Source organism: Oreochromis niloticus, linkage group LG18 (genome assembly GCF_001858045.2).
Source record: "Oreochromis niloticus isolate F11D_XX linkage group LG18, O_niloticus_UMD_NMBU, whole genome shotgun sequence".
NCBI lineage: Eukaryota > Metazoa > Chordata > Actinopteri > Cichliformes > Cichlidae > Oreochromis > Oreochromis niloticus.
Window position 1 is genome coordinate 8743111 of NC_031982.2, and position 26095 is coordinate 8769205.

General features: G+C 41.5%; 2 protein-coding genes across 5 annotated transcripts in view; both read right to left on the reverse strand.

Annotated features, from left to right (window-relative positions):
- Positions 1 to 263: 263 nt before the first annotated feature.
- On the reverse strand, positions 264 to 7849 carry c8b (complement component 8, beta polypeptide). Its single transcript, NM_001282898.1, is given in 12 exon segments — positions 264 to 571; positions 697 to 768; positions 1096 to 1249; positions 1921 to 2084; positions 2170 to 2298; positions 2501 to 2741; positions 2910 to 3107; positions 4442 to 4574; positions 4719 to 4860; positions 5646 to 5793; positions 7331 to 7478; positions 7757 to 7849. Coding segments are annotated over 12 exon segments (1767 nt in total). The 5' UTR covers positions 7840 to 7849; the 3' UTR covers positions 264 to 416.
- A 1705-nt stretch (positions 7850 to 9554) lies between these two features.
- dab1b (DAB adaptor protein 1b) overlaps positions 9555 to 26095 on the reverse strand; it is a 48973-nt gene continuing 32432 nt past the window's right edge. For 2 of the 4 annotated variants that reach the window (XM_019347443.2, XM_019347445.2), the window contains exons 4-15: positions 23831 to 23929; positions 21926 to 22057; positions 21546 to 21665; positions 20999 to 21037; positions 18310 to 18375; positions 17075 to 17134; positions 15037 to 15084; positions 14730 to 14838; positions 13147 to 13785; positions 12103 to 12230; positions 11592 to 11680; positions 9555 to 11246 (exon numbers count right to left, since the gene is read on the reverse strand). In XM_019347443.2, coding sequence (XP_019202988.1) covers positions 11609 to 11680; positions 12103 to 12230; positions 13147 to 13785; positions 14730 to 14838; positions 15037 to 15084; positions 17075 to 17134; positions 18310 to 18375; positions 20999 to 21037; positions 21546 to 21665; positions 21926 to 22057; positions 23831 to 23929 — 1512 coding nt within the window. In that variant the 3' untranslated portion in view covers positions 9555 to 11246; positions 11592 to 11608. The remainder of the gene's footprint in view (positions 11247 to 11591; positions 11681 to 12102; positions 12231 to 13146; positions 13786 to 14729; positions 14839 to 15036; positions 15085 to 17074; positions 17135 to 18309; positions 18376 to 20998; positions 21038 to 21545; positions 21666 to 21925; positions 22058 to 23830; positions 23930 to 26095) is intronic. The other 2 variants (XM_019347444.2, XM_019347446.2) reach the window with 2 other exon arrangements.

Genomic DNA, 26095 nt, shown 5'->3' on the forward strand with positions numbered 1-26095 from the left:
GGTAAAAATAAATAAATATATATACATATACTTTTATTTTTTAAAAGCACTTTATAAGAACCAGGCCATTTACCACTTCTCTCCTTGTTTTTTGCCCTCCACCGCAGAATGACCACGCACCCCAGCACCTCCGGCTGCACAGTACTGTACTGTGACAGTTTTGTGAATTACTGACGGTTGAATCTTGTTAACAGAAGCTAAGTATCTGAAACGGGTCGGGATAAAAAATACAAAGACGAGACCTAGAATCAAGACATAATCCATTGGGGTTAACATTTTTTTTAATACTTGCATAAGGAGATGAAGCATTGTCAAGGAGAATCATCATGTCACACTGGACAGTCAAATACAAGACAAATGTACCAGACACTGAACATCTCTTTTATAAATCTTTAGGGCATCTTTGACAGGGGATTTTAAAAGCAGGCAGTAGACTCTTGCTGCAGTCCTGTGCATGCCATGCCTCCATTGCTGGGTAGAGGGTTGTTGCACTGTCGACTCCTTGTCTTCTGCCCTCCACTGCAGGATGACCACGCACCCCAGCAGCTCCAGTTACCATCAATGGCTATTTCTGTCAGAATGGATCATACCATACCTCATGTCAGTGTGTCAGCACAATTAGTGGACATAAATAAAACAAATACAACACTGTTACCAGATTATTATTATTGTTGTTCTTTTTAAAGTTGTCTTAACCTTTTTTCCTATTAGTGATCTCACAGGCTCTTCCAGTATAGCCAACAGGACACACACAGTCACACTTTGTACCTGTTAAGAAGGAAAAAAGATATTTCCTTCACTGTCACTATTTGCCATCACTATAATCGTCACCAGATATCACATTTAGATTGCGTTCCAGCTGAAACTTAAACAAAACACTAGAAAAATGGGATTGCAATGAGATATGTTGCAATTACTTCTTGAGTCTTTGATGAAAGACACATTCTTATTAAATCAAAGTAAAGCTATCATAAGTAGCTTATGATAAAAAAGTAGTGTACTGAGCTTTCTGTGAATAAATGATGGAGATGGAACAAAGGAATCACTCCATGTTAATAGTTGTTGCTGAACAACAACAACTATCCTCTGGGTTACCTTTCAGAACAGCCACTCCATTGTTGCGACAGGGAGCACACCGGCACGGACTAGCCTCTGCCAGGTACTCTGACAGGGCTCTCTTCAGGTTTCTTTTCAGGATAGCATGATGGGAAAAGTCTCTGGAGGTCACCAGCTCATAGAGTGGCCGTGTCTAATAAGACATAAATACTGTTTTAAATCCAGGATCTTTTTACTGTCCAAATAAAATTCTCTCCTTTTTTTGTATTGAGCTTACTGGGAAGCTCCACAAGTGCTGAAACCTGACTGTGCTGCAGCAAGGCAGCCTATTTGTCTTTGGCACACTTGCTATTTGGCATCATTTTGTGTTTGCTCTTGCCATTGATCAGCTCAGTTTGTACTTTGCCTCTGTGTGATTGTGCCAGTGCTTGTCATGCATCAATTAATGAGGTCAGATGCCGTGTGGATAATTCCCTCACATTTTTGAGCTGAAGCTGAGAAGTATTTTAAAAAATGAACAAAATGAAGTATTTACTGCATTTATGTAAAAAAAAAAAATATAGGAGAAAACAAACACACCAATTGTAGAGTATTATGTGTGGGACTCCAGCATGTAACACAGCCAAAATAGAAGCAATAGACAGAAAAACTGCAATAGGCCTAGGCTGCTGGGGGGTTCCCAGGCTGGCTGCTCTTCCTGAGCCTGGCTCTTCCTTGCTAATAGAAGTTCATCTGATTGTTGTTGTTTTCTCTGTGTTATTTTAGTATCTTCCCCTTACAACAGAAAGCACATTGAGGCATCTGTTACTGTGATTTGGTGCTATATAAATAAAATTTAATTGAACTGAAATGAACTGAACTCACCGTTTGGCGAATGAAGTCAGGGTTGAACCGCACACCTTCACCCCATAGCCTCATTAGTTCAGGGGTGGGAAGCTTCTTGGACAACAAAGCAGAGATGGATTCGCTACTTCCACCTCTTACAATAGCAACAAAGTCTTCCACCTCACTCTCAGTCCCTTTCTCCTCTGGAAAGAGACAAATTACTTACTTAAGCTTATTTGCTCAATGTAAGACAGACTGACAGAACTATGATCAAACAGGAGACCCCACCTCCCATCTCGTTCAGCAGGCCATCACAGGATCCCCCATGAAACCCCACTGATACATAGACACCGAATATGTTTGCGCCAACCTTTAAACCTGCCTGTACGCAGTTCTTGTAGTCTTCTAAAGAATATTCTGGGATAAAGAGAAAAAAACCCCTCAGAGACCGTTTATTTCAAAGCAAAGACTAGTTCAAACAGTCTTAAAGTGTTGACAACTCATTTCTAGGAATTTCATGATCTGATCAAAATAACGGTCTAGGATTTCTTGTCATGTCATCTAAATATGGAAACAACTGACTGAGCATGCCTAACTAAAGCTTCTTGAGGACTCCTACCTGTCTTTGCAAGCTTCTCTTTGTCCAAAATAATGGTGTGCTCATAGTCTCCTCCGAGGGCAGCCTCGGTGACATAGTGGGTGCCATAGTCCCTGTAAATCTGCCTGTATTCCCCATAATCATAAGCCTGCGGCAGGGAGCGTAGGCGCCGCAGAAACTCGGGGTGTAGCATTAAATCATCCGTCTTCAGCATGTACTGGGCCAACTCCAGCTCTGCCTTGGCCCTCACAAAGCTGTTTGTCTGGGCATCAGAGAATGCAGGTCAAAGTTACCACAGTGCCTACTGTGTTAAGAATACAACACACACTTTGGATATGTGGATATTTGACAATAGAGTGAGAAGTTCAAGGTAACGTAAAGAGATCTGCACGCATTAAAAAAAAACAAACCCCAAAACATGACACCTCACCTTCCCAGAGGCACTGCGAAGTTTCTTAACTGACTTGCTGTATTTGTTATCATTGTAGTTGAAGCCAAACTCGACAATTCCTGGAATGCCAAAGCCGAAGGAAACAACGGTTTTGCTCATGCGCTCCTTCATGGTGTAGTCCATGTAGTCAGAGTAGGACTCAAAAGCCTGCAGGCTAAAATCATAGGAGCCTCTCGTCTGTGGACAAAATAACCAAAAACATTTAAATGTTATGTGTGAAAACTAAATGTTAATGGTTAATTAGTCATATTAGGTGTGAACTGGCCTTTCTGTTCACCCCCATTGAGGTGTTAGCTCAAAAACAAGACAAGAGTAGAAAACCCTATTTTAAAGTTTTCAAAAATGGTGTGGCAAGAGGTTCACAAGAGATTTAATCTGTCCCCATACTTTCAAAAATATGCACCCCTGTGGCACAACCCCAAAATTAAAAAAGGTAAACAAACAATATACTGGCCACAATGGCACAAAAAAGTGATTTAAATGAAGAGAACACGCTCATGTCTTTTAACGATCTGACGGTAAAGTTCAATTTGGAAGGAGCCGGCCATTTCTGGCAATATTTGCAAATTAGAGATTGTTTGAAAGATAAAATAAAGCTCCTCAGGAGAAAAATCTTATAGAGAATTTCCTTTTACTTACTTACAAAAAGATCTGGATTGTTCCTTTGATAAGGGAACATGGGATTCAATCATCTCTGAAAATGGGTTTTAAATCAGGGAAGCTAGAGGTAAATTTATCCAATATAAAATTCTCAACAGGTACTATTACACACAGATGAGACTTTATAAAATTAGTAAAGATGACTTGTGTTGGAAGTGCCAAAAAGCAAAGGGTAAGCTAGTGCATGCTATGTGGGAATGTCCACTGGTCTCCCCAATTTGGGAAAACGTTTTAAATATATGGAGGGCTGGGTGAAATGTAAGTTTCCTAGATCACCAATACTGTGCCTGTTGGGGAACAGAGGCGAAGTGCCAGAGCTAGAAAAAGCAGGCTTCAGTGTTAAACACTGGGCTTGTGACCTGTGTTCGTCTTATTTTAACACTTTGGAGAGAGCCTCGGACCCCATCCCTGAAAAGGTGGAAGGAGAGAATGACTGAAAATGCAGCTTGTGACAAAATGCTGGGAAGACTGAGCAGCAAAACAGAGCCTGTAACAGAAAAATGGGACAATTTTTGTTTTTATGGGTCTACAGCATGATGATAATGTGAGATATAGTCTGAATTAAGTGTTTTGTGTGAGCAACGGTTTATTTATAATCACCCCAACATTTAAAGAAACATGTCTGTTTCTTTAAATGTTCCAAAAATAACAAAAACTTAAAAATAGTCATATTAAGAGTACTTTGAACACAGATGATACTGCAGTGATATAACAATGGCATAGCAAAAGGAAGGATAAAAACTTTTGTAACAATTTTGTTTTAAAACTTCAATAAACCGTTAATAAATGAATTTGTTTATGAATACTAGACCACAATACTGGGCAGAAGTGTGTTTGTCTGCTTTTTTCACCTGAAAGGTATACTGTTGTAAGTTGTAGGGCTTCCTGAATCTGACATCCTGGATGTAGTGGGGCAGGCAGCTGCCTGCATAGTATCTGTTATCAAGCACCACTCCTTCCAGGTTACTGTTCAAGATGTTTATTCTGAAAGAAGAGCAATAATTCTAACTGTGTATGGATTGGATTTAGAAGAGTAGCATGCTTGGGTAGATAAAAAGTACATAAAACACAAATAATAACAATAATTTGGACTCGCACAAGAGACAGACTAGTGGAAACATAGCTCACCCTTTGGCAAGGTTTTCGATTCCCCAGTACTCCTCAGCCTCCTGCCTGCAGGGCTTGGGAACCTTCCTGCAGCCATCTTCATCTGACATGTCCCCACAGTCATCCTCCCCATTACACTGCAGAGTTCTAGGAATACAGCGACCTGACAGAGAGTAGAGGAATATATGGCGTTTAACCATGACTTCTTTCCAGACAGGCAGTGTGCAGAATAAGTATGTTTGCAGAACTGGATCCATTTTGCAAAATTATCTGTAACATAAAATCAAAAAATTTGTTTCAAAAGTGGATCTCTACTTTCAAGTGAAGAGTTAGATAAGAATTAAATGAAGAGTTGATTTGATTCTCAACACGTCTCAGTGTCAAGTGGCGGTCATCAGTTTGCTAAGCTTAGGGAATAAAGCAAGTTGGACTCTGTTCCAAATAAAGAATCTTCACTCCAGAAAGTCACAACTTATTCCCAAAATGTAATCTCTCCAGTGAATCCTGGGTCTTCCCTGGGGCCTCTTCCCAGAACACCTCACCTAGGAGGCACTCAGGAGGCATCCTGGTCAGATGTCTCAACCACCTCAACTGGCTCCTTGCATGGTGGAGGACTAGCCGGTCTATTTCAACCTCTGTCACCCTTTGGAGGATGCTCATTTGTGCTGCAATCTCGTTCTTCTGGTCACTCAGAAAACAGATCAATCAGTAAAATTTAAGTTGTATCTAGGTTGGACAGTCAAAAATTGTCTTTAAAATTAGATAATTTAAGATTATATAGTGGCTGAACCCAGTAAAAGTAAAATTTCTAGATAATTTGAAATTTTCTGACTGGAAAGAAGACTTGATTATATCAAACACATAACAGTACCGTCCATGCAATGTGAATTCTTAAACACTGAAAAACTACTGCTGTGTGGTTTCTATTCCGACTAGTGTTGGAGTTACCTGTTTGGGTGCAGAGGAAGCCCTCACAGAGAGGAACACTGTCACAAGTGTAGCGGGCTGGAACATTACAGGCCTCCTCCTCCCTGGCATGGGAATTGCACTGTTCCCCTCCAAACTGAGAAGGCTGCTCCACTTTAGCATAGCGATACTGTGATGTTGCGGGTCACAGAAACACAAGAGATTTTGTCAGTATCCAATAACGGTGGCCTGAAAACTGCTCCCGGGGAGCTATCAGCTGAAATCACATTAGCGGGCTCTTTCCACTTTGTCATGTCAAGGTTATTAATCCCTTTACTTGTAAAGTGGATAAAATAGAGCACTGAAGTATATCAGCCGAGTCCTTCACCAGACACTGAGCTCTCAGCTTTCACAAAAACAGGTCACAAGTGTCAAAATGTAGAATGCTCCAGATTTAGCTCTCAATCCTAGCCCCATAGGAATGATTCATCCAGTCTAAGCTAAGCTAAATTAAGCTAATCTGACTGTGGAAATGTAACATTTGATTTAAGAAGTTTATCTGGCTAGAAATTCTGTGGGTTAGTTCAACTAAAAATAGTATTGCTTGATTTCTGAGTTTGAGATGAAAGATTTTGTTTTAACTTTTGATATTTTAGGAAGTAGATTTTATTTGCCTTTTGCCAAAAATTCCCATTGAAACCCTGCTAAGATAGTTCGCAGGCTAATTTAGCATTTTATATCTCCCAAAGTTGATTCTGTTCATCTGGACGTAGCGTTTTGTGGGAGAAACGTTTCGTCACTCATCCAAGTGACTTCTTCAGTCTCAGCTGACTGCAGGTTTCCCCAAATCTTATAAACAGTACATTTGCATAATGACTAAAACCAGCCCACTGAAGGAACAATGGGCTGGGAGGTCAGTTCCTTAATCATAATTATGCAAATTCTCATGACCATTGATCAACAACCACTGACCAAAACCCACTGATCAAAAGACCACTGATCAATGGCCATGAGTACCATTCACAGAAACGTTTCTCCCACAAAACGCTACGTCCAGATGAACAGAATCAACTTTTGGAGATTTACTTTCCTGGATGATTGAGAATGCATCATGACTTTAGCATTTTATATTTATATTTAGCATAATTTAGCAGATTTTTAAAAAATATACAGGTCTTCTAGGCAAATTCTACATGTGGACTGAAACAGGCAAGCTGTTTCCACTGTAGGTGATCTACTATTAGCCGACTGCTGCCTGAAGCTTCATAATCATGGTTCAGACTTGAACCGCTCTGCTCATCTACTTTCCAAAAAATTATTTTAAAAAAAGTCTTTAATACCTCTTTTTGTTTGCCCTATCTGTAAAGCAGTCTACAGTATAACCAATGACCAACCATTGTTGGGGGTAAATTCACATGAGGCTGAATCAGAGGCTGTTCCACATTCTTGGACTAACAATGACTGTATTTCTTTCTAATTTTTTATTAAAGCATTCAGACTAAACTTCTGCTTGTATTAGTCAGTTGACTATCTTTACAAAGCCTCTGATTCAGCAAAGCGTGTGCTGCCTCACAAAGCAGCTGACCGGCTGCTTTGTGAGGCAGCACACGCTTTGCTGATGCACAGCTGCATGAATCAGATTGTCTGATGAGATCCAGTCATATTTCTGCAGATTTCTCCGTATGTTCTTGCTGATTTAACTAACATCTCATAGCCATTATACTTACTTTCCTCTTTTGACAGATGTCACAACGTGACCATGCGCTCCACTCTGACAAAATGCAATCCACTGGGTGAATTACCACTGGGTCACCCACTGACCGGGCTTGACGACTGCTAGGGTCTTCATTGCTTCCTGTGGCCACTGCAACATTACTGTTACATGCAGATTAAAAACCCACATCAAAACAAATAGAGCAATGCGGCACTGGGAGCAAAGGTCATGTGTTTTTTTCAAAAGCATCTAATCAAAATATAATAGCTTGTGAAAGGAATACAGATTTAAGTGTCAAATGAGGTGCTTCTAAACCTACTAGTTTGCCAGCTGGTCTTTGACAGATAAATAGTTACGACAATTAATCCCAGTTGAATCTACTCAGCAAATGAAAAGTAAGCTTATCAATTCATTGCAGTTAAAAAAATAAATCTCCTACCTTAGCAGCACCAAGCTCAAAGTAACGTGGAGCAGACAGCTGTGCAAATTGATTGCACTGCTCTGTATCACCATAGAAAGCATGTTTGTGTGTTGTGACTGACTGTGAATGAGGAGAAGACACTCTGCTCTCTATGTAAACACAGCCTGATCAATAATGGACTGTATATGAACTCACTGCTGCCATTAAAGTCAGACGTGGAGCTGGAGTCAGAATACTGCAGGCATTCAGGGCCACAAAGCCAGTGTTATGGTGTTGTCTGTGTGGCTGGGACACATACCTCAAGTTTACTTAAACATTATAGAATTTGCAGAGCTTGCAGGTTAGGTCAACCCAAAATATATGGATGTATTTTTAGTTTTCATAAACCTTAGTCTGTATAATCTGTAGGAATCAATGACTCTGGATGCCTATAAAGTATTTCCTATTCAAACACATTAAAATATGCCAGTGATGAAATATCAAGAGTTTGTAATGAAGAAAATTCCAGCAAAGTCATTTGAATCATGTTTCCCTACGTGTGACCTTTAAGCTTTATTTATCTTGACTGGTTTGTGGGATTTCACAGAATGACACAACCACAGGAGTCAGCTGTACTTCGTGAAAAGCAGTGAAAGTAATGAAACTGCCATTACTCACAGTCTGCAACGGCTGCTTTGTCATGTTATACGCTCAAAATTTTGGCTTCTGCTTTGTAAAGATAGTAGTGGTAGAAGCTAAGTCATATGCAGACATTTAAGTACAGTACTAAAGTATATACACTCCTGTGCAAAAGTCTTGAGCCACCCCGAATTTCTTTCTATTTTGTTTTGAAGGAGCCAGACTTTGTTGTAATGTTTTAAAGTGGTCTTGAGCGATAGTTTTCCAGGCTTTCCAAAGGTCTTTCAAAGTTCTTTTTCTTTCTCCTCATTTTCAGTCCAGTCCATGTTTCTGGCCATTTTTACAGGAATGTTTGTTTGTTGAGCCACTAACACTGACCTATTACTCATTCAAACTGGGCTAGAATAACAGAACCTAGCAAATTACATTGTGTCTTTAGACATTTTCTTACATTGGTTACTTTTCCACTTATTTTCAGTCCTGTCTATGTACCTGATCATTTTCACACGAGGGGCTTTGTTGTCGTTGTTGTTGTTGTTAAACCACTTAAGACTGACCTATGGATATTTCAAGCATTAGAAAGCACCTAACAAGGAATAAAACCAGTGTTGTGTCTACACATAACCAATAATCAATGCATCTAAATGATATTTTGTTCTCATTTCTTTAGTTGCATCTATGAAAAATGCCAAAGTACAGTTTTACAGACATACTTTTGCACCAATAAGGAGCAGCAAAAAATGGCACATCTTAGCTTAGCATGGTGTGCAGTGTGTCATTCACAAATTTGAGGAAACTGGACAAATAGAAGACAGAAGAAAGTGATAAACAGTATCTGAAAGTCACGCTGGGGGAAAAATCCAGGAAAGACCCGACACAGGTCCTAACAGACGCATCTGAATCTTCAGCTGATCTATTTACTGTTCACTGAATTTAAATCAGAAACGGCCTCAGTGGCTGTCAGGAAGCCATTATTAACAAAGGGAAACAACTAGGATACACCAAATTGCACAATAGCAACTTTTTGATTTGTCACTAAAAGAGTCACCACTTTTCGAAAAAGCAGATGACAATGAGTTTTTTGCAGTTTCAGCAAAGGGTTTTCCCCTCTAAAATTCATGTGGATGAATCTGTAAAAGTCTGGAGATGTAATTTTTCATACACACACACACTAATAAAAAAACAGCAATGGCAAAGGTGGGAATCACATGGTATTTTATTTGTGACTGAACAGTGGCATGGGTACAGTGTATGGGGGAAGTCATAGACGTACAAAAGTCCTTTTTTTTCCTTTTTCATGACAATTCTTAATTCCATAAATAAAATTTACAAAATATTTTGGGACTATTTCTCATTTTTCTCACACAAGCAGGGGTACAGTTACCATTTGTTTTTGTAAGTCTAGCAGTTAATAGTGATATCTCTATTGTTCATATTATATAAAGTTGCCTGTCTTTTCAACCATCTTACTTCAGTGGAGCAGACCTACAGTATGCCTAAGTGCTTTGTCACAACAATGACCTGCTTACTGTATACACCGACAAATGAAAAAGAAAACGATAAAAGACGATAAAAAGAAACCTGATAAGGCATCGAAACGCTATCGACCGTCTCCGAGCTTGGCGTGATCGAGCCACGTCAGTGCAGGATGAGTTGATTCTGCTCGCCTATTAAACCAGAGATACGGTTAGATGACAGGCGAAGTGTAAACAACGTGACCTCAGTTGGAAATGTCAAATATCTAAAAAGCAAAGCGTCCTATCACTACAACAAAAAAAAAAGCGGTTGTCGTTTCGGCCCCGTCGCTCGTGTCATTTTTCAAGTTCAAAATGAGCAAAAACTGGGTCCAGTAGGTTTTTTTTAAATTGTATTTTTAATGACAATGTAACACAGATTCACAGTTCATTTCTCACTAACTGAACAGAAGACAGTTTTTGAAATTTAAAAAAGAAAAGAAAAAGGCGAAACAAATGTCCAGATGTCAAAAAAAAAGAAAAAAAAGAAGAAGGAGGTGCTGGTAGGGCATTGTTTGAGAGAAACACAGGTAGTTGGCATCCAAGAGGCAGAGAGCTATCTTATGGCACAGAGGCTCGGGTGTGGGGGAGTGGGAAGATTCTTATTTACAAAATAGATGTTTGGCAAATTTTGATTTCCACGCTGATGCCTCAGAGTCATGTGGATATCTGCAGTGACTCAGCGTCATCAACCGAGAATTCACAGCTTATAAAACAAAAACAAAAATGAAATAACCTTTCTTTTTTTTAAAATTTGTAGCAGGCCTAGAAGGAAGCTGCGGCGATCAGCTCTGCTCACAGCCGAGTCCGCTGAACCCACGTTAGGTCTGTTCATGCAAATGGCTGAGTCGGTGGAGCGACGCTATGAGAACATTTGGCAAATCTTCCTGCTGTGCACAGTGTTTGCTGGTGGCAGCTGACGAACTTGAAGGTCAACCGCATCCAGTAGGACGCTGCTCCTCTCTCTTTTCCAAAAAATAATTTGCATCATCAGTGTAACCATGTTGTTTTTTTTCTTTTGTCTTTTATATCATTGGAGATATAAACTCATTAATCCAGAACAGGAGGACGCAATCACCTCCTGTTGTCAGTTTCGGTCAAAGATAAAAGGTCACTTCCTGGTTGAAAGGTCAATTGATTGGACGATGAAGCCAAAGTCTGGAGTACAGTACAGTACAGTAAGCGGCCTCTGGAGGAAAGCAGATCCTAGGATAGCCAGCTATTACATAACTGCCAAAACATCCTTTAAAGGTTAAAAAAAAAAAACCCAGCAGTCTGTGTTTCAGGCTGTGAGATGCTGCTGCTCACAGTCGCTCATCTCTCTTTTCTTCTTTTTCTCGTGAGCTCATGTTTCGGCCTTTAGAGCTTCCATCACCCTAAAAGACAAACAGCAAATATTTCAAAATTACTTAGTAGCACTAGTGCTGTTACAACTTTCGTCACAAGGTGGCAACATTGTGCCTTCCTTATTTCTGGGACACCGCAGAGAGCTGGAGGACAGAAACAGAATTTAAACCAAGGCCCTTTCTCAACTGGCCACTCATTCACACGGAAAAAGGAGATATACTGACAGGTGAAAATACAAGGATAATAAAAGAGACAGAGAGAGAGAAGAGGAGGATGAAAGGAGCTGGGGAGAGAGGACCCAAATGCAACAATGTGAAGACAGCTGATATTTAACTGAGAAAATCAGAGAAAGAAGGAAACCATGAAATACCCACTCACTGTCTGATGTTCTCTAGCTGTCTTCCTGTGGACATGTCTGATCCTGTGGAGGATCAGCAGCTTCGCTGGGCACAACGGCAGAGCCCTGAGAGAGAAAACACAATAAAATTTCTCCTTTAGACGTGACGTGTTTGTCAAGATCAGGCGATCCTCAGCTTGTTAAACCTCCTGCATTTCCCGAAAAACAGGAAAACATTTAGGAAAGTGACATCGAGTTTAATTACCTTGAAATGCTGCCTTATTATACATGATCTAATCAAAGCACTTAAATCATTTTTGACCTTTCGTGTTTAATTGACTTGACATTTTTCTTGAAAAAAGGTTAAACTCCCATCGAATTTGGCCATAATAATCACGACATTCTAATCTGCGTAATTACATGTTACATAATTGAGAACAGGTCACCCATGTGGCAGTAATGGATTGTAGCATCATGCTAGTCAGCTGTTCTATGAAAAATCTATGAATCTAAATGACTGACATGACCCCCAGAGGGGCCGTCCTCACCAATTGTTCCTCCTTAGCGTTGCTGGAGTTGCCCTCAGGGTCAACAGGGGAGTGATCTGTGGGTGGGTCACTGCCTTGGGAAGGGGGGCAGTCTGAAGATGAGCTCTGCTGTGGGGCTGGAGTGGATGCTAAGGAAAAGAACATAATCATAAAGTTGAACGAAAAATATTTACAGAACACAGTAAAAGGACTTATAGATGGATTTTGTGCTAATCTGCTCTGTGAGTATTCTGGCATCGTGGCTGGTAGCATGGATGTGCTTATAGGGAAGCAGTAAGTTTAAAACTATGACCTTTATTGCTTGTCATCACCTATCCTTTTTATCTAATGTACTTGACATTCTATAAAACAAAGGACAACCCTCTTCATTTTCTTAAGGTTAACAGTTTTTTGGTTAAAGCTGTAAAGACACAAGGCAAGATGTACAGACGCTAGTAGTTTCGTGACATTATGTAGGCTATATAAAATTGAGGTGAATGCTAATGTCTGTGCTAACATTTGCTCATTAGCCCAGTTGCTAATTGCTAATTAATTAGCTAATTAAGTAGCTAATTGCTAATTAGCCTGGGTGTTGATTTGTACCACAGTGAATATAAAACAAGTGTTTTGTAAATTTTGGTCATACTATGTTACAAAATGTACAATTATATATGGTATTTTCATTGATTAATGACTTGCGATTGATAAGTCCTTAGCTAATGTTAGCCAAGTGGTTGCAGCCAGTTTTTTAAAATTACATGTATTAAAACTATATGCATGTAACTTATTTTAAGGTAGTACATATAGTTGTTACTATAATATAAATGATTAAAAACATTTCACATGCCTGGTGGATTTAGAAAATACTTCAATTCAGTCATTCTCTATGAAGGAATATCTGCACAGAACTAAATCAAACATTTGTAAGCCCACTGTTGTCCAAAGTGTTGACCTTTTTCAAAAGGGGGTCCAGAAGATGAAAAAATGCCTTGAGCTAGTAAAATAAAGTGGCACAGATACTGGTTTGAGTAATTATGTAGAAGGTAAATAATAAAAAACACTTACGAGACTCAGTAGACGGTGAAGTCGATGTACCGGGACTCAGAGTCATCCTAGAGAGATCAAGGTCGCTACAGCTCCCTTCTTCTTCCTGGGTCGCAGCAGCTGGAGGTGGCAGGAGCTGACTGCAGGCCAGTGTGTCCGGTACACTCATGAGGCCTGGGGTGCCGCACCTGCTCACCCCTGCTGATACACCACCAGGTTCTACTGATACAGCTGCTCCCGATGTGGAAGGACCCTCACCTGCATCTGAGTCGAGGCCTTCTTTACCCAGGCTGAGCTGCTTCTGGAGCAGGGTGGGGTCGGCCGTATGCTGGGGGCTGGTGATGGCCGAGGACGGGGCTGATAGGTCGCAGGCCTGGGGGCACATTGTGGTTATGGGTACTAAGCCCTGGAGCATGGCGGCCGGGATGGCGTGGCCCCCCACGCCCACTGTCTGGGCCGGCATGTAGGCTGCCATAGCTGCCCACTGCTGCTGTGTAGCAGGGAAAATGTTGGCCTGGCTCCAGATGACCGGCTGACCACTGGGGAGGACCTGAGCCACCTGCAGAGGTGCCTGCACAGGGAAGGCCAGAGTCTGAGCCTGGGCGGGAAATGGCTGCTGAGCCCACTGTGCTGCCTGCACAGGACCCATGGTCATATAACCTGAAACAGGAACAAGAGTGACAAAGAAAAGAAAAGGAAGCGATTAAAGGTCTCCGTGGTTACCAATTCAGTGCACATTATTAAAATGACAGATACTCATCTATAAATACTTCTAATCTTTAAAATGAGCTATTTAATTCTGAACATAAGAGCAGAAGAAATGCACTTGAGGAGATCATTGTTTTTTACAGTCTTAGATTCAGCACAGGGACTTTTCTTGTCGACCTCATTTTGACACTATAATCTTTCCAAATCATATTTTTGTCGCATTTATGCTATTATTTGTGATAGTACAGTCACAAACTTGTTTGAAAATGATTTGCTGCTGTAGTGCTCCAAGTCATCAGAATGACTTAAATTACTCTTTAAATCTTACTGTGAATGAAACCAAGTCAAAATCAGACAGATGGCTGGCTATAAATGTATATTAGGGAACATACAGAGGTTGCTTAACAAGCAATGTACAATCCAGTTGGAAACCAGTGCTGCACATGTAGTATATATATAAGAACTACAACAATGTTCCTGCATGAGGCCTGCAGACTTCATATTATAAGGGCTGTTATCTTAGACAGACACACTGTGAAAAGAATGATTGTGAAGGTTGCTGTTTCTTGCATCTGAAAGGATGTTGCTCTTCAGCGAGCTGCTGTTTTAAACGATATATCTTTTTTTCTTCAGTTTTTTACAATGCCAGTTGTTTCAGTAAAGTATGCAAAATCACTGTAGTGGTCCTTCAAGTAACACCACTTTGCTGTATCTCTTCACAGGTTTACAGCCCAATTAAACTGCATCTCTGTGTGTGGTCCTTAAATTCACTCGCTGCTAAATCTTGGCAAGATTTTTCATGAACCGAACATCAAAGAGCCGCGTCGCCACCGGCGTTCTTTATTTTTTCTCGCATTGTGGAAAACGAGGAAGCGTTTCAGCCTGGGTATGGATACCTGACGGCACAGAGGTGGGGCTGAAGGGGGCATACAGCTCAGCAGGAGTGTGTTGCTGCTGGCGGCTGCTCCTGCTAGGGTCCAGCGTGTTGGCAGGTGATGGGGGCATCTGGGAGGAAATGCATACACACACACACACACACACAGATGTCACCGTGCTATCAAAGTCACCTAAAAGTCACAATATCTTTGGCTGCAGTGTCTGCCACATATTCAGGTCATTTAGATCTCAGTGAATAACCTAATGAAATGAAGTGACATTACATGTTGGAGCTAAAAAAAAGAGGGTTTGAGTTATAGTACTCACCGAAGGAGGAGTTGACATGTCGCCGAAAAGATCAAAGTGGTTGATATTCTGTCAGTCGAACCGAGGGATGAGGGAGAGAGAAAGACAAAGGCCAGTGATACATCACGCAAATGAGACTTGCACAACCATGAAGCCTTAAATTCATCTCCGGATAGGGTACGGTGGTTGCATGGGTGGGTAGGTGCGGGGAAGTGAATGTTACTCACAAAGGCAGTTTGTGCCGCGGATGGCAAGAAACAACTGTCCCCTCGATTCATTATCAGAAAATGGATCTAAAATGAATCTTTCGTAGCTCGCTATAATTGAGTGGGTAAAAGGCTATTCAGCCCTGTAAAGCAGACTCTGATTAGATATTCTTATGTGTGCCAATCAAGAGCCCCCCCACTCCCACCCCTCCCATGAGAGCTCGGGCTGCTTTATCATGCTGATTTCCCTCTGTGAGCACATACACGGGAGGACTGTGTTTATATCATCAAATGAATGAAGGAAGAAGCTCCTGGAACCACCCGACCGAGGCAATGAGGCCACCTCACCCTATAGGCAGATGTGACCCCTGCTCTAGTCCCCTCTGTCCTGCACTCACACTACTTAAAGGAGAGGAGACCTAGCTATGGGAGAGACTATGAGATGGCTAAGTTGCGTGAAATGTCTCTGAGGGGAGGGGGGGGCCATGCACAAGCAGACAATGATTCACCATAAAATGCACAAAAACACAGGATTTACATGCTGTAAAAGAAACAGACAAACACACAAACACAACGTGGTCAAACAAAAGAAAGGAAAAGGGGGAGGAATCACAGCAATCCACGTTGCTGCGGACAGGGCGTTTATGTCCTCCTCCGATAAGCTGGGACATAACCGATTGTAACTGCATTTCGAAACCATCGAGGGGGACAGAATGAGTCAGAATTTGGAGCGAGGTAAACACTGTACACAGAGATCTCTGCCCGCCGGCACCGACACACATCAGGGGAGCTCAAGGCTCTCAGAAAGCTCCAACTGAATGAACAGACAAGCAGTAACACTTAGAGATATGGAAGCGCTGCTACTTAATATACTGGCATGGGCTGTTCAGGTGAGATAGCAACAGGGGCTGGGACAGTTTATCTGTCTGATAGGCTGAGCAACAAGCACAGAAACAGCGAGGAGAAGGAGGAGAAGGAGGAGAAGAAGAGCACTTTGCCGCAGCTGTTTTCAGGGGTTACATGGAGGTTCTTACTGGGTTAATGCTTGACAAAATTGGTTTGAATAAATGTTTTTTATTCTTTACAAGCGGCTTGAGAGATGTAACAGCGTAGTCACTGCATGGCGGTGAAGAACTCATAAAGCCTAGCAAGATGAGATGAAATATATTTTCAGTTAGATGACATGGCAGGGGGATGGGGGTCAAAAGTGCATTTCTGTTTTTTTATGCCGTTCTCTGGTCAGATGCTATTTGTTAAAGTAAAGCTTTTATGAGTGTTTGGCGGCCTTGGATTGTATGTAACTGTGACTACACCTCATGCAGCTCAACCCGACACCCACCCCCACCTACAAACCTCTCGTCCTCGATCTCTGAGGAAGATGAAGCAGCCACTCCTTTGTTTATCTAATCAGCCCCCTGCACCAGTCAGCTGGGACCAGCAAACAGACTCTTTGTCTTGACATGAATCAGATTGTGCAATGATTCAGATTTCGGCTATGAGACCCGTCCTCTAACGTTGTCTGAAATTGCTGACATGCTTGCTTTTGGTTGAGAAATCAATTAGTTTCGATTCTTTAAGCATGCTTATCATGATCAGTAGCTTTGTTGTCACAGAAAAAAACAGACGCAGACACACACATACACCCCTGTGTGACTCGTCCTTGTCTCGAGAAGTTTGTTTTTAAAAGCCTGTCGGCTGTAATTCATAACTGCAACCATTAGATAACAGCAGATTAAATTACTAGAAATGGATGGTGGCTTAAGGCACTTCCTTCAAGAGGATCTTAAGGAGAGGTTTGCAAGTAGAAAAATAGGAAAAGTAAATAATAATTCAAAAAAAACCAAAACACCTACAGTCATGAAATGGCGTTTTGGGACATCATAGATCCCTTCCTTCTGCTGACTGGTTGGGACCTGCATTGGATTGGAGGTCGAGTCAAACGTAAGTCACATTCAACACCTTTTTTTTTTCTTGGCTGAGTATTTAAGAACAAGAACTTACAAGAGCTGAAACATGTCTGAATCAATTTCTATCTGGGCCATTTATTTAGATGCGTTTTCATCGTTTAGCGCAATAGGATTATGCAGATTTTAAAGTAGCGCCACCGAATCAATTCTACTTAAATCAATATCGATTGCAAACAGTGCCTGAGAAAGGTGTGTGCTGGGCTTGTGAGTATTTGTTAATCGGCAACAGCACATCTCAACTAGTTTATCTGGCTATATATAAAGAAAAAGACCTCCTGAGCTCTGGCCTGTTCTGTTTATTTCGTTCACAATTATCCAAACTATCTGTTGCTCTTAAACTCATCTGTCACCCCCCCTGCTCCTCCACGCTCCTTCGACTGGTTAACTTTTGGTTACGTTTTTTCCCCGAGTCTATTGATCTTGTTTCACTCTGAGATCAAATGGCATGGCAAGTGATTAATCTCTCACTCTCTCTGCATCTTTCATCTTCAGAAGAAGGCAAGATACAGAGAGGCAAAAAGAGGAGGAGGAAGAGAAGAGAGGGCGAAAGAGAAGGGAGGCTGGGAGGTTGGATTAAACCGTATGACAGCTCCCTGGAGTCCTAGTTGGAGCTTCAAATGGTCTAAAACCAAAAGGTCATCGTATTGGATATATAAAAGCAGAATGTTATACAGGCTGTGGGTGAACTATTCAGACTAAACAACTGACCTTGACTCTGACATCATTTTTTGAACGTAAAGCTGATGCCTTTTTAATGCCAGCATCTTTAAAGTTACAGCCCTCGAGATTTTCAACATTATTCATTATCTTTATGATACTTTTCAGCGTTAGCCTTTACCATTTAGTAGATATCATTGTTTGCAAGGTAACCATCTTTAACATGATCTGCTGGTGCTCAACGTGTAACGATATTCAGCATGAAAGTTTTTTCTTTTGTTTGCATGAAATTTTACTACAGAATTTCCTCTTGAGGAACATTAGCTTGGTGTACTTATGAAAGTTTGGTATTTTTTAAAATTCTTTAAGATGTGCTACGAAGTTATAATATTAGTACTGTTTGTATTATCTATCACAGGGTATGAAGAGGGAGGAAGAATGGGGGGCAATGTTTGTCTTTGTACCTGATAAACGCTCTCCTCTGACTGGGGGCCACGGAGGGGTTCGTGTCCAGCCTCAAACACTATGTACTAAAGAACAGAAGTAGTGGGCAAGGCGTATAGGTGCAGAGAATAATGAGATGGAAGAGAGAGAGCAGAGAGAGACAGATTGGTATATAAAACAGAAAGATAGAGGTAGTGAAACATAACAAGAATACATGAAAGCACACAGGAGTGAGGATGGCGTCAAGTGGGAAATGAAATGAGATAGGAATATGAAGTGTATAAAAAATGGGGCATGGGAAAAAGGAATGGGGAAGATGAAAGGAGGAAGAAAAAAAGAGTGAGGTGTGAAGAGGAAAGAGCACAAGTATAACAGGTCAGGCAATAGTTCAAGGCAATGTAGAGGTTTTTAGCTTGAGGTCTTACTTCAACCTCAGAAATGCTCCACCTCTTTCAGAGAAAACAGACCTACTGGTCTGAATATTTTCCTTAAGATCCTTTAATGAAGTCTTAAAATCTGTCATTAATTCCTTTAACGTTTAAGAAGTGTTTCACGTCTTGGGACATGTGCTTAGTCATCTTGCGTGTAGAGTAAGATGAGAGAACTGCTACTTTATCACACTGGTAAATACTTAGCTGAAACCAGCTAATTAGCTTATCATATAGACCAGAAAAGAGCTAGCCAGGCAACAAGCACATTAATTAATGATAGAAGTTATATAGTATGTATTATATCAATTACTGAATTATAAAAAAAATCTAGGATGTTTGTTTGGTGGACAGCACCTCGAGAAAGTTAGCAAAGTTAGCAAAGAGGAAAAATGAGCAAAAATGTCATTTTTACCCTTTGATTTTTCCAAGTACTAAAAACACAAAATTTACTATTTAAAAGGGAGCTTAAGAGGTGCTAGTAAGCTTAATTTATTTTCTTTAGACCCAGCCAGGTTGTTAGGCTAGCTATTAGTTCTTTATGCTAAGCTAACTGGCTTGTAGTTCCAGGTTTGGGTACCGTTTTCAGACCATAGGCAGGATAACACATGAATGTATCCTCTGAGTCTGAGAAGCCAGTGGAAGTGCTTTAAAGCTACATTCTATCAGAAGGCCACCAGATGGCTGTGGTTGCAAAAAGACTACAGAGCCTACATTGGCTTCTCGTGTGACTTGAAGCCCACAATGCTCGAAAGTGATGTTGAACCTACAGGACATGAAACCATTGGTCGTGAGAGAAAAAGCAACTTCAACAAAAGCAACATCAAACCTCAGCTACCAGGTTTTCCTCTTGTAAACAGTAACCCTACAGTGTGACCAAAATGGCCAACAAGTTAAGTCATTAGCTGTTATGCGCTTGCAAAGTCTTTCCTGATGACATTATGGGCTGAGTTGTTCATTTCAGGTCATATTGGTTATACTATGTTTTAGAATGGGGGACTATCAGTATTGTGCTTATTGGCCAATGACTTACAAGTTTTTTTCGCCAGTGAGCGAGCGGGTTCACAATGAGACCTGCCCCTCTTGTCATATGGTTGTTAGTGGGTTTTTTTTTAAACCAATATTGTGATGGTGAGAACACCAACCTCGAAGCTTGAAAACCAAGGGCCAGATTAACTAAATGGGTTAAAGTAGCTCATGAGCGCAATGCCCAAATAGCATTTATAGGTGTGCTTAGTTGTTCAGGTGATTTACAAAAGTTGCGCTGCTCTCTAAACCCAGGAGCAGTCAGTTGATTTCAATATCAAGCCAAAAATAAGATGTGCTTTTTTTGCACACTTAGCAATAATTTGCATGTCACAAGCATTAATACATAATTTTGTGCACTCGAGTTAAATATTTGTGTCCCTATATTTTGCATCTTGAGAACTACATGTGCAACAAGTATAGTTCCCACCTCTTGCACGCAATCTTGTCACTGTGATGTCTTTGTAAATGCCAACAGTACCCTTTGTTTTTACGCCTAAACCCAATTTGTGCTGGCACAACACATTCGTAAAACTGATCCTAAGACTTTAGGAACCAATGAATGAAGTCATGTTAGCTAAGTCTAGCTTTTACACTGTCTGTGATACAGACATGAGAGTTGCACTGGTCCACTTATCTAACTCTTCGCAAGAAATCAATTAAGCACGTTTCCCCAGATGTCAAACAGTTCCTTCTGGGAGCAGGCTGGAGTTTTGTCAACCAACATCAACATAAATTGAAAGCTGCAAATGGAATGATCATACGTGAAAACATACTTGAAGAGCAAAGAACAGAGGTGAACTGGGAGGTGGTTGGACGTATCACTGAACATAGCATTCAGAGTAAGAGTTAGTGTTGTCTGTATTCAGTGTGAGCAAACACAGAGAAAAAAAATGTTGAGCCAAATAAATGCACAGGGCAAAAGGGACGGGAATAACAACCAGTCAAGGGGAGGGGGGCATGTCTTTGGAAGAAATCAGAACATTGACACAGATCAACTGAAAAAATATGGTTTTACAACACTGCACTGGCAAATGGGTGTTGAATGGTTGAACAAAACTGTCCACTAGATGGTCTACTGTGTATTACTGGAATGGTGCAATATTTATGAATCATTAATTCAAGCATGTCAGTGGCTGATATAAATTAAGGATTATTTGTTTATATATTTATTCCAAGCGTAAAAAGTGAAAACAGCTAGAAAGCATCAAAGTCAGCAGTGTTTTGCTCCCGCTCTTAGTGCCTACGGACCTACCTGGTAAACTGGATCATCCACTTCATCTTCCAGGATAGTCTGTGTTTGCGGAACAGAAGGCAGATGACACATTTTGTTTTTCAGTCTCATTAGAGAATAAATTGAGAGAAGATGATAAAAAAAACCCATCACCACCAGCAACAACGACAAAAAAATACACTCATCGCAGCGTGACATTTCCTGCAAGCAGGCACAATTATAGACTGACAGCATGTTGCTTTTTAATCAAACAGTAATTTGGCACATCACAGACAAAACAACACATATTTCCTAGAAGTGACAGTAATAATAATAATAACAATAAAATCAAACCAGCAAAACCTGTTGCTTTTCCATTGTAGTTAGATATTCAGAACAGAAATCAATGGTCCAGACAAACACACAAAACAGCGTCGCACTTTAAAGGAAGCTCCAACGTGTTAAGATATTTGTTGTGTGAATGAATTGCAGGCGGAGTTATAACGTGTGATCTCACCTCCGAATTAGAAATGAAACTGAGGGGAAAACAAAAAAAGAAAACGCAAAGACTTCACGCAGGAAATCCTACCTGGTACACTGCCTGCTCACACTGTTTGTCCTTCTGGGCCTTCTTCTCCATCTCCTCCCGCTGTTTTATATCGTAGATGAGTGTGAAGAGGTCACGCAGGTCAATGATGAGAGGCTCCGCCTGGATGAGAGAATTGGAATATGATGGTGAAGGACTGAATTAAGAAAAGGTTAGTAATAGATGGTATATAATCAAAGTATCACCTATAGTACTTAAAATATGAAAAAAATCAAACATTACACTGTTCGTAATCTGACACTTAAACAGAGTTGTAGGAAAGTTAATCAACTAACATGTCAGAGTCAAAGTCAACTTTAATCTCTTTTCTGCCAATTGTAAAGAACAAGACGGGGAAAAGTAATAAGGGGAAAAGTACTCACAGACTGCGCGGTCTTGATGGCCACAAACCTGTGGTGGCCCTCCTTCCCACAGACATAGCCAAAGGCGCGATGATCCCGGGTGTCCTTGGCAATGTAGCTGATCTCATGGACTGAGTGGTGATGAAGGAGCACCTTGATGGCAAAAAAAGATGCAAGTGTTAGCTAAAACTAAACAAAAAAAGGTCTTCTGTGCCACGTGTCCTATTTGTCTTCTTCTACTTTAAGATGCAGAAATGAAAACCTGATGTATGATTTAAAATCCTCCCTTTAAAAAAAAGACCACAGTACTGTAAACTGTGCTGGGAGACAAAGTAGGTCAAAGCTACTTAAAACATCTTTGCATATTGTTGAGGCAAATGCAACACAACACAGAGTGTGCTTCAAAGAGTGCTCTCATCTCTGCATATAACTTTATGGATAATGTAGCTACAGAACTAGCATTCATTAAAGATATAAACCAGTGGCATGATTTTAGCTTTGTGCTGTTTTGTGATGTCAGCAAGACTCGAGTTGCCGTTCAACGAAAAAAACGCCAAATTAGCAAGCAAGAGATATTAGCAGTTGCAAAACTATACTTTGGGTTGTAAGTTTATAGGAGTAACTCAGCTCTTCACACCCATCTGCTTCCTCCTCTCTTAGAAGATATGTGCTTAGACACCAGGGAGGAGCGTTTGTTTGAATATTAGCCGATATTCGGCGCCGAGTGTCGCCGGTAATGCCTCAGATTAATGTAAAATACAAAACTAATACGACTCGGGCACTCAATTCAGTGGCGAATCACATCAGCTTTACATGAAGCATTTCCATCTAAATGCTCGCTGACACAGCCTGTGCTCTAGCGATCCCCATTTCCACCTAAATAAGTCAAGAGGGGTATTAAGTGTGGAGTGTTATTTACTGCCAGTAATCAGTAAATAAAAAGAGGAGCATTAGGGGGCATGATTTCCGAGCAACAAATGAGCATGTCAAAAAGCTGGTGAGCTGCGCGGGTCGTGGCGGGAGGCTTAATGCTCTTTTTCATTAGAGGCGAAAGACGCACTACTATCACCACCAGTCACATTGAAAAGAGATATTATCAAAAAGATGAGGGTTTTTTTGTTTGGTGGGCTGAGGGGTAGGCTGTTGGTGGTCGGGCGGGAGCTGGCAGCCACGGGACAAGCGCTGTTGCATAATTATCAGTTTAGCTCTAATGACAGCTGAGGTGGAGCCGGCGGTGTAATTAGCATTAGCGGCAATGATCATTAAGGGGTGGAACTGAGTGCTAATTATCGGTTAGCGCTGATGAGCAGAGTGGGCCTATCTAGCCAACACTACGCCGCGGGACGGGGGAGAAGCGAGCCCCTTGATCATCCTGTAATGGAACAGCAGGCCTCTGAGTCCGCCGGGTGGGGGTGGAAGCCAGGATGCAGGCGGAAACAGCCCATTTCATATCATCGCCATAACACTGCTTACTGCACTATCATTAGCACACAGACAGGGCCTGAGTGATCTTAAGTAGGTCCTGCAGCACTCCCCTAATCGCACTGGAGTAAACCACTTGGCTTTGGGTTGTATAGGAAATGCAAGGCCCACAATCCAGTGCTGTCAAGTTTAACTTTTAGGGGCTAAAGGGCAAACTGTCCTGTATGAATCATGCAATTTCGTGATTTGTGTTGGCATTTGGAGAAGAGATTGAAATATGGTCAACGCACTGAAAGATGTGTTACAGGTAATGCAGCTGCAAGAATATGTCAACTGTGGCAGTCAGGCTTATAAGATGGCGGACCGAGCAGCCGTTGTGAACTGAGCCGTACGAGCGTCTGCCCTCTGGATGTCCTGCAGTGTAGGTTCACGATACAGCAGCTGGCACAGAGGTCGGCAGTGCAGCCCTGCCAAGCCGGGCCTGTTTGCTAATGTGCTACTCACCCCTGATCTTTCACAGTAAATCTTGATCCCGCCAAAAGACACCGTCAAGAAGACTCTCTGCTTGTGCTCCCCTTTGGAACGTGCCGAGGAAGCCATTCCCTGCAGGAGATTAAAGGGAACGACATGAGGAGATAAAAGGAGATGATGAAGCCTTCTTCTATTCCGACTCAGGTGAGTGTGGCAGTGGGAGATGTGGGGTAGAGATTGGGGGCAGGGTGACAGGAGTTACATAAAGTGTGATAGGACAGGATGTTCTTTCATGCGCTCTTTTTTTTCCACACATCGCCTTGTGCAGCGAGTTATATTATTATTGCCATTTCCCCCTTTAGAACCATTTTTCTCTCCCTTTTTTTTGAAGTAAGTGTGCTGCACCTCAACGTGGCAATACACAAGTGCTAGCTAACAACAATAAGGTGAGATCTGCTGACAGAACGGATCGCGCCGCTGACCGACGTCAGCTCGCTTCGGCAACTTCACATAGTGCTGACTGAACACCCAATCCAGCCTTTGAAGTATGTTTTTTCCCATGGATCTCACCAGCTCCTTTTTCCTCATATTCTCAGCTCTGATAAAGAAAACAATTAAAATTTCCACCGTGTTCCCTTTGATGCGACCTGTGTGCTTGACATGTCTTTCACAGAACAACGCCTGGGAGAAAATAGAAGAGAGGAGAAGAGGAAAGATGAGATAAGGGTAGAAAAAGCTTGCCTTCTGCGCTCAGTATGTCTGGAAAAACTGCATCAGTGCTATTCAATTCAATTCAGTTCAGTTTCATTTATATAGCACCAAATCACAATGGCAATCGCAAGGTAAAGACTCTACAATAACACAGAGAAAACCCCAACAATCAGATGGGCCCCTATGAGTAAGCACTTGGCAACAGTGGGAAGGGAAAAACCCCTTTTAACAGGAAGAAACCTTCGGCAGAACCAGGCTCGGGGCAGGGGAGCCATCTGCTACGACTGGTGGGGGATGTGAGGGGGAGGGGAAGTTCTTTGAAAGCCTACCTGATAACACAACCACAAACCCTGATTCGCAGTAAACACCTTCGAGCTAGCTTTAAATAACTATACAGTAAAAAGCTGAAGGAATAACAGTACATAAAGGAGGAGGGAGAAGGATAAAGAGCAGAACAAGCAACAGGAGCAGGAAAGGGATAAAGCAAATGAGAAAGAGGCGGGTGGGCAGGAGAGTCAATGGATGTTGTCAATCAGTCATCGGCATCCCCATTTGGCGGATTAGTCCGCACAGCAGCGAACGGCAGCTCAATAGAGACCTGTACCCCCTCTCTATCCCCTGTCCAGATAATAGCAGGTCTGTATCGACTGCTCCATTGACTGTAACTGGCTGGGAGCTGGTGACTACCGGAGTCACATGGAGGGCACTGCAGAAATGTCTGATCAAAGCAGTGAAAAAGTTGCTTTATTAGACGTACTGTATCGTTTTAAAAGGGTATGGGCAATGAGAGGTTTTGCCTTCTGGCTATACTGCTTTTCCAGTGGGGCTTCCCACACATCTAAGCTCTAGGAAAGTCATTGAGAATATGCATTTACAGTTCATCTGCGTTATCCTGCAGCCACTTACTGCAGTGATGCTTGTGCGCTGCTTCTTTGCACAACTGATAAATATCACTTGCCATTCATTTGTCTTATTCCTTTAGTGTAAAACCAGAGCCTTTATGATACATTAAAACGGTCTATTTGCAGTACACCTCAATAGAGTACATCGTCTTTGCCTCTGAGAAGCCAGGTTTTATTCATCAATTTTGTATATGACCATTACCAAAGATAAGAATCACATCAGAGCTGTGAATGTTAAAATCATCAGGCAGTTCAAAATGTTTAGTTGTTGCAGATTCCCCCAAAACACTGCCAAATTCAAAGAAACAGCAACTTTCAGCGCTAAAAACAGACAAGAAGCCAATGAAATGATACCAAGAACTAAACTTCTTCAAACAGAACTCGTGGCTCGACAGTGAATCAGTCCCCAAAGACATTAATATTGTCCAAAAATGGCACACTTTAAAGCAAAATGATACTGCATTTCCAGCCTTCTATAAGATTTCCTTTTGTCTCGATCAAATATCTTATTACCTTATTTCACCCGGTATAGTTATTGGGCATGGGAAGAATTGTAAATAACTCTTCTAATTTGTGGCCGTTTTGAATGGCAGGTGGACAGACAGCTGCTGCCGCAAGCTGTCTGCCAGGCTTCAGCTCAGCTAATATACAACACTGAACTGGACCTCTTGACTGCATTTGTGGT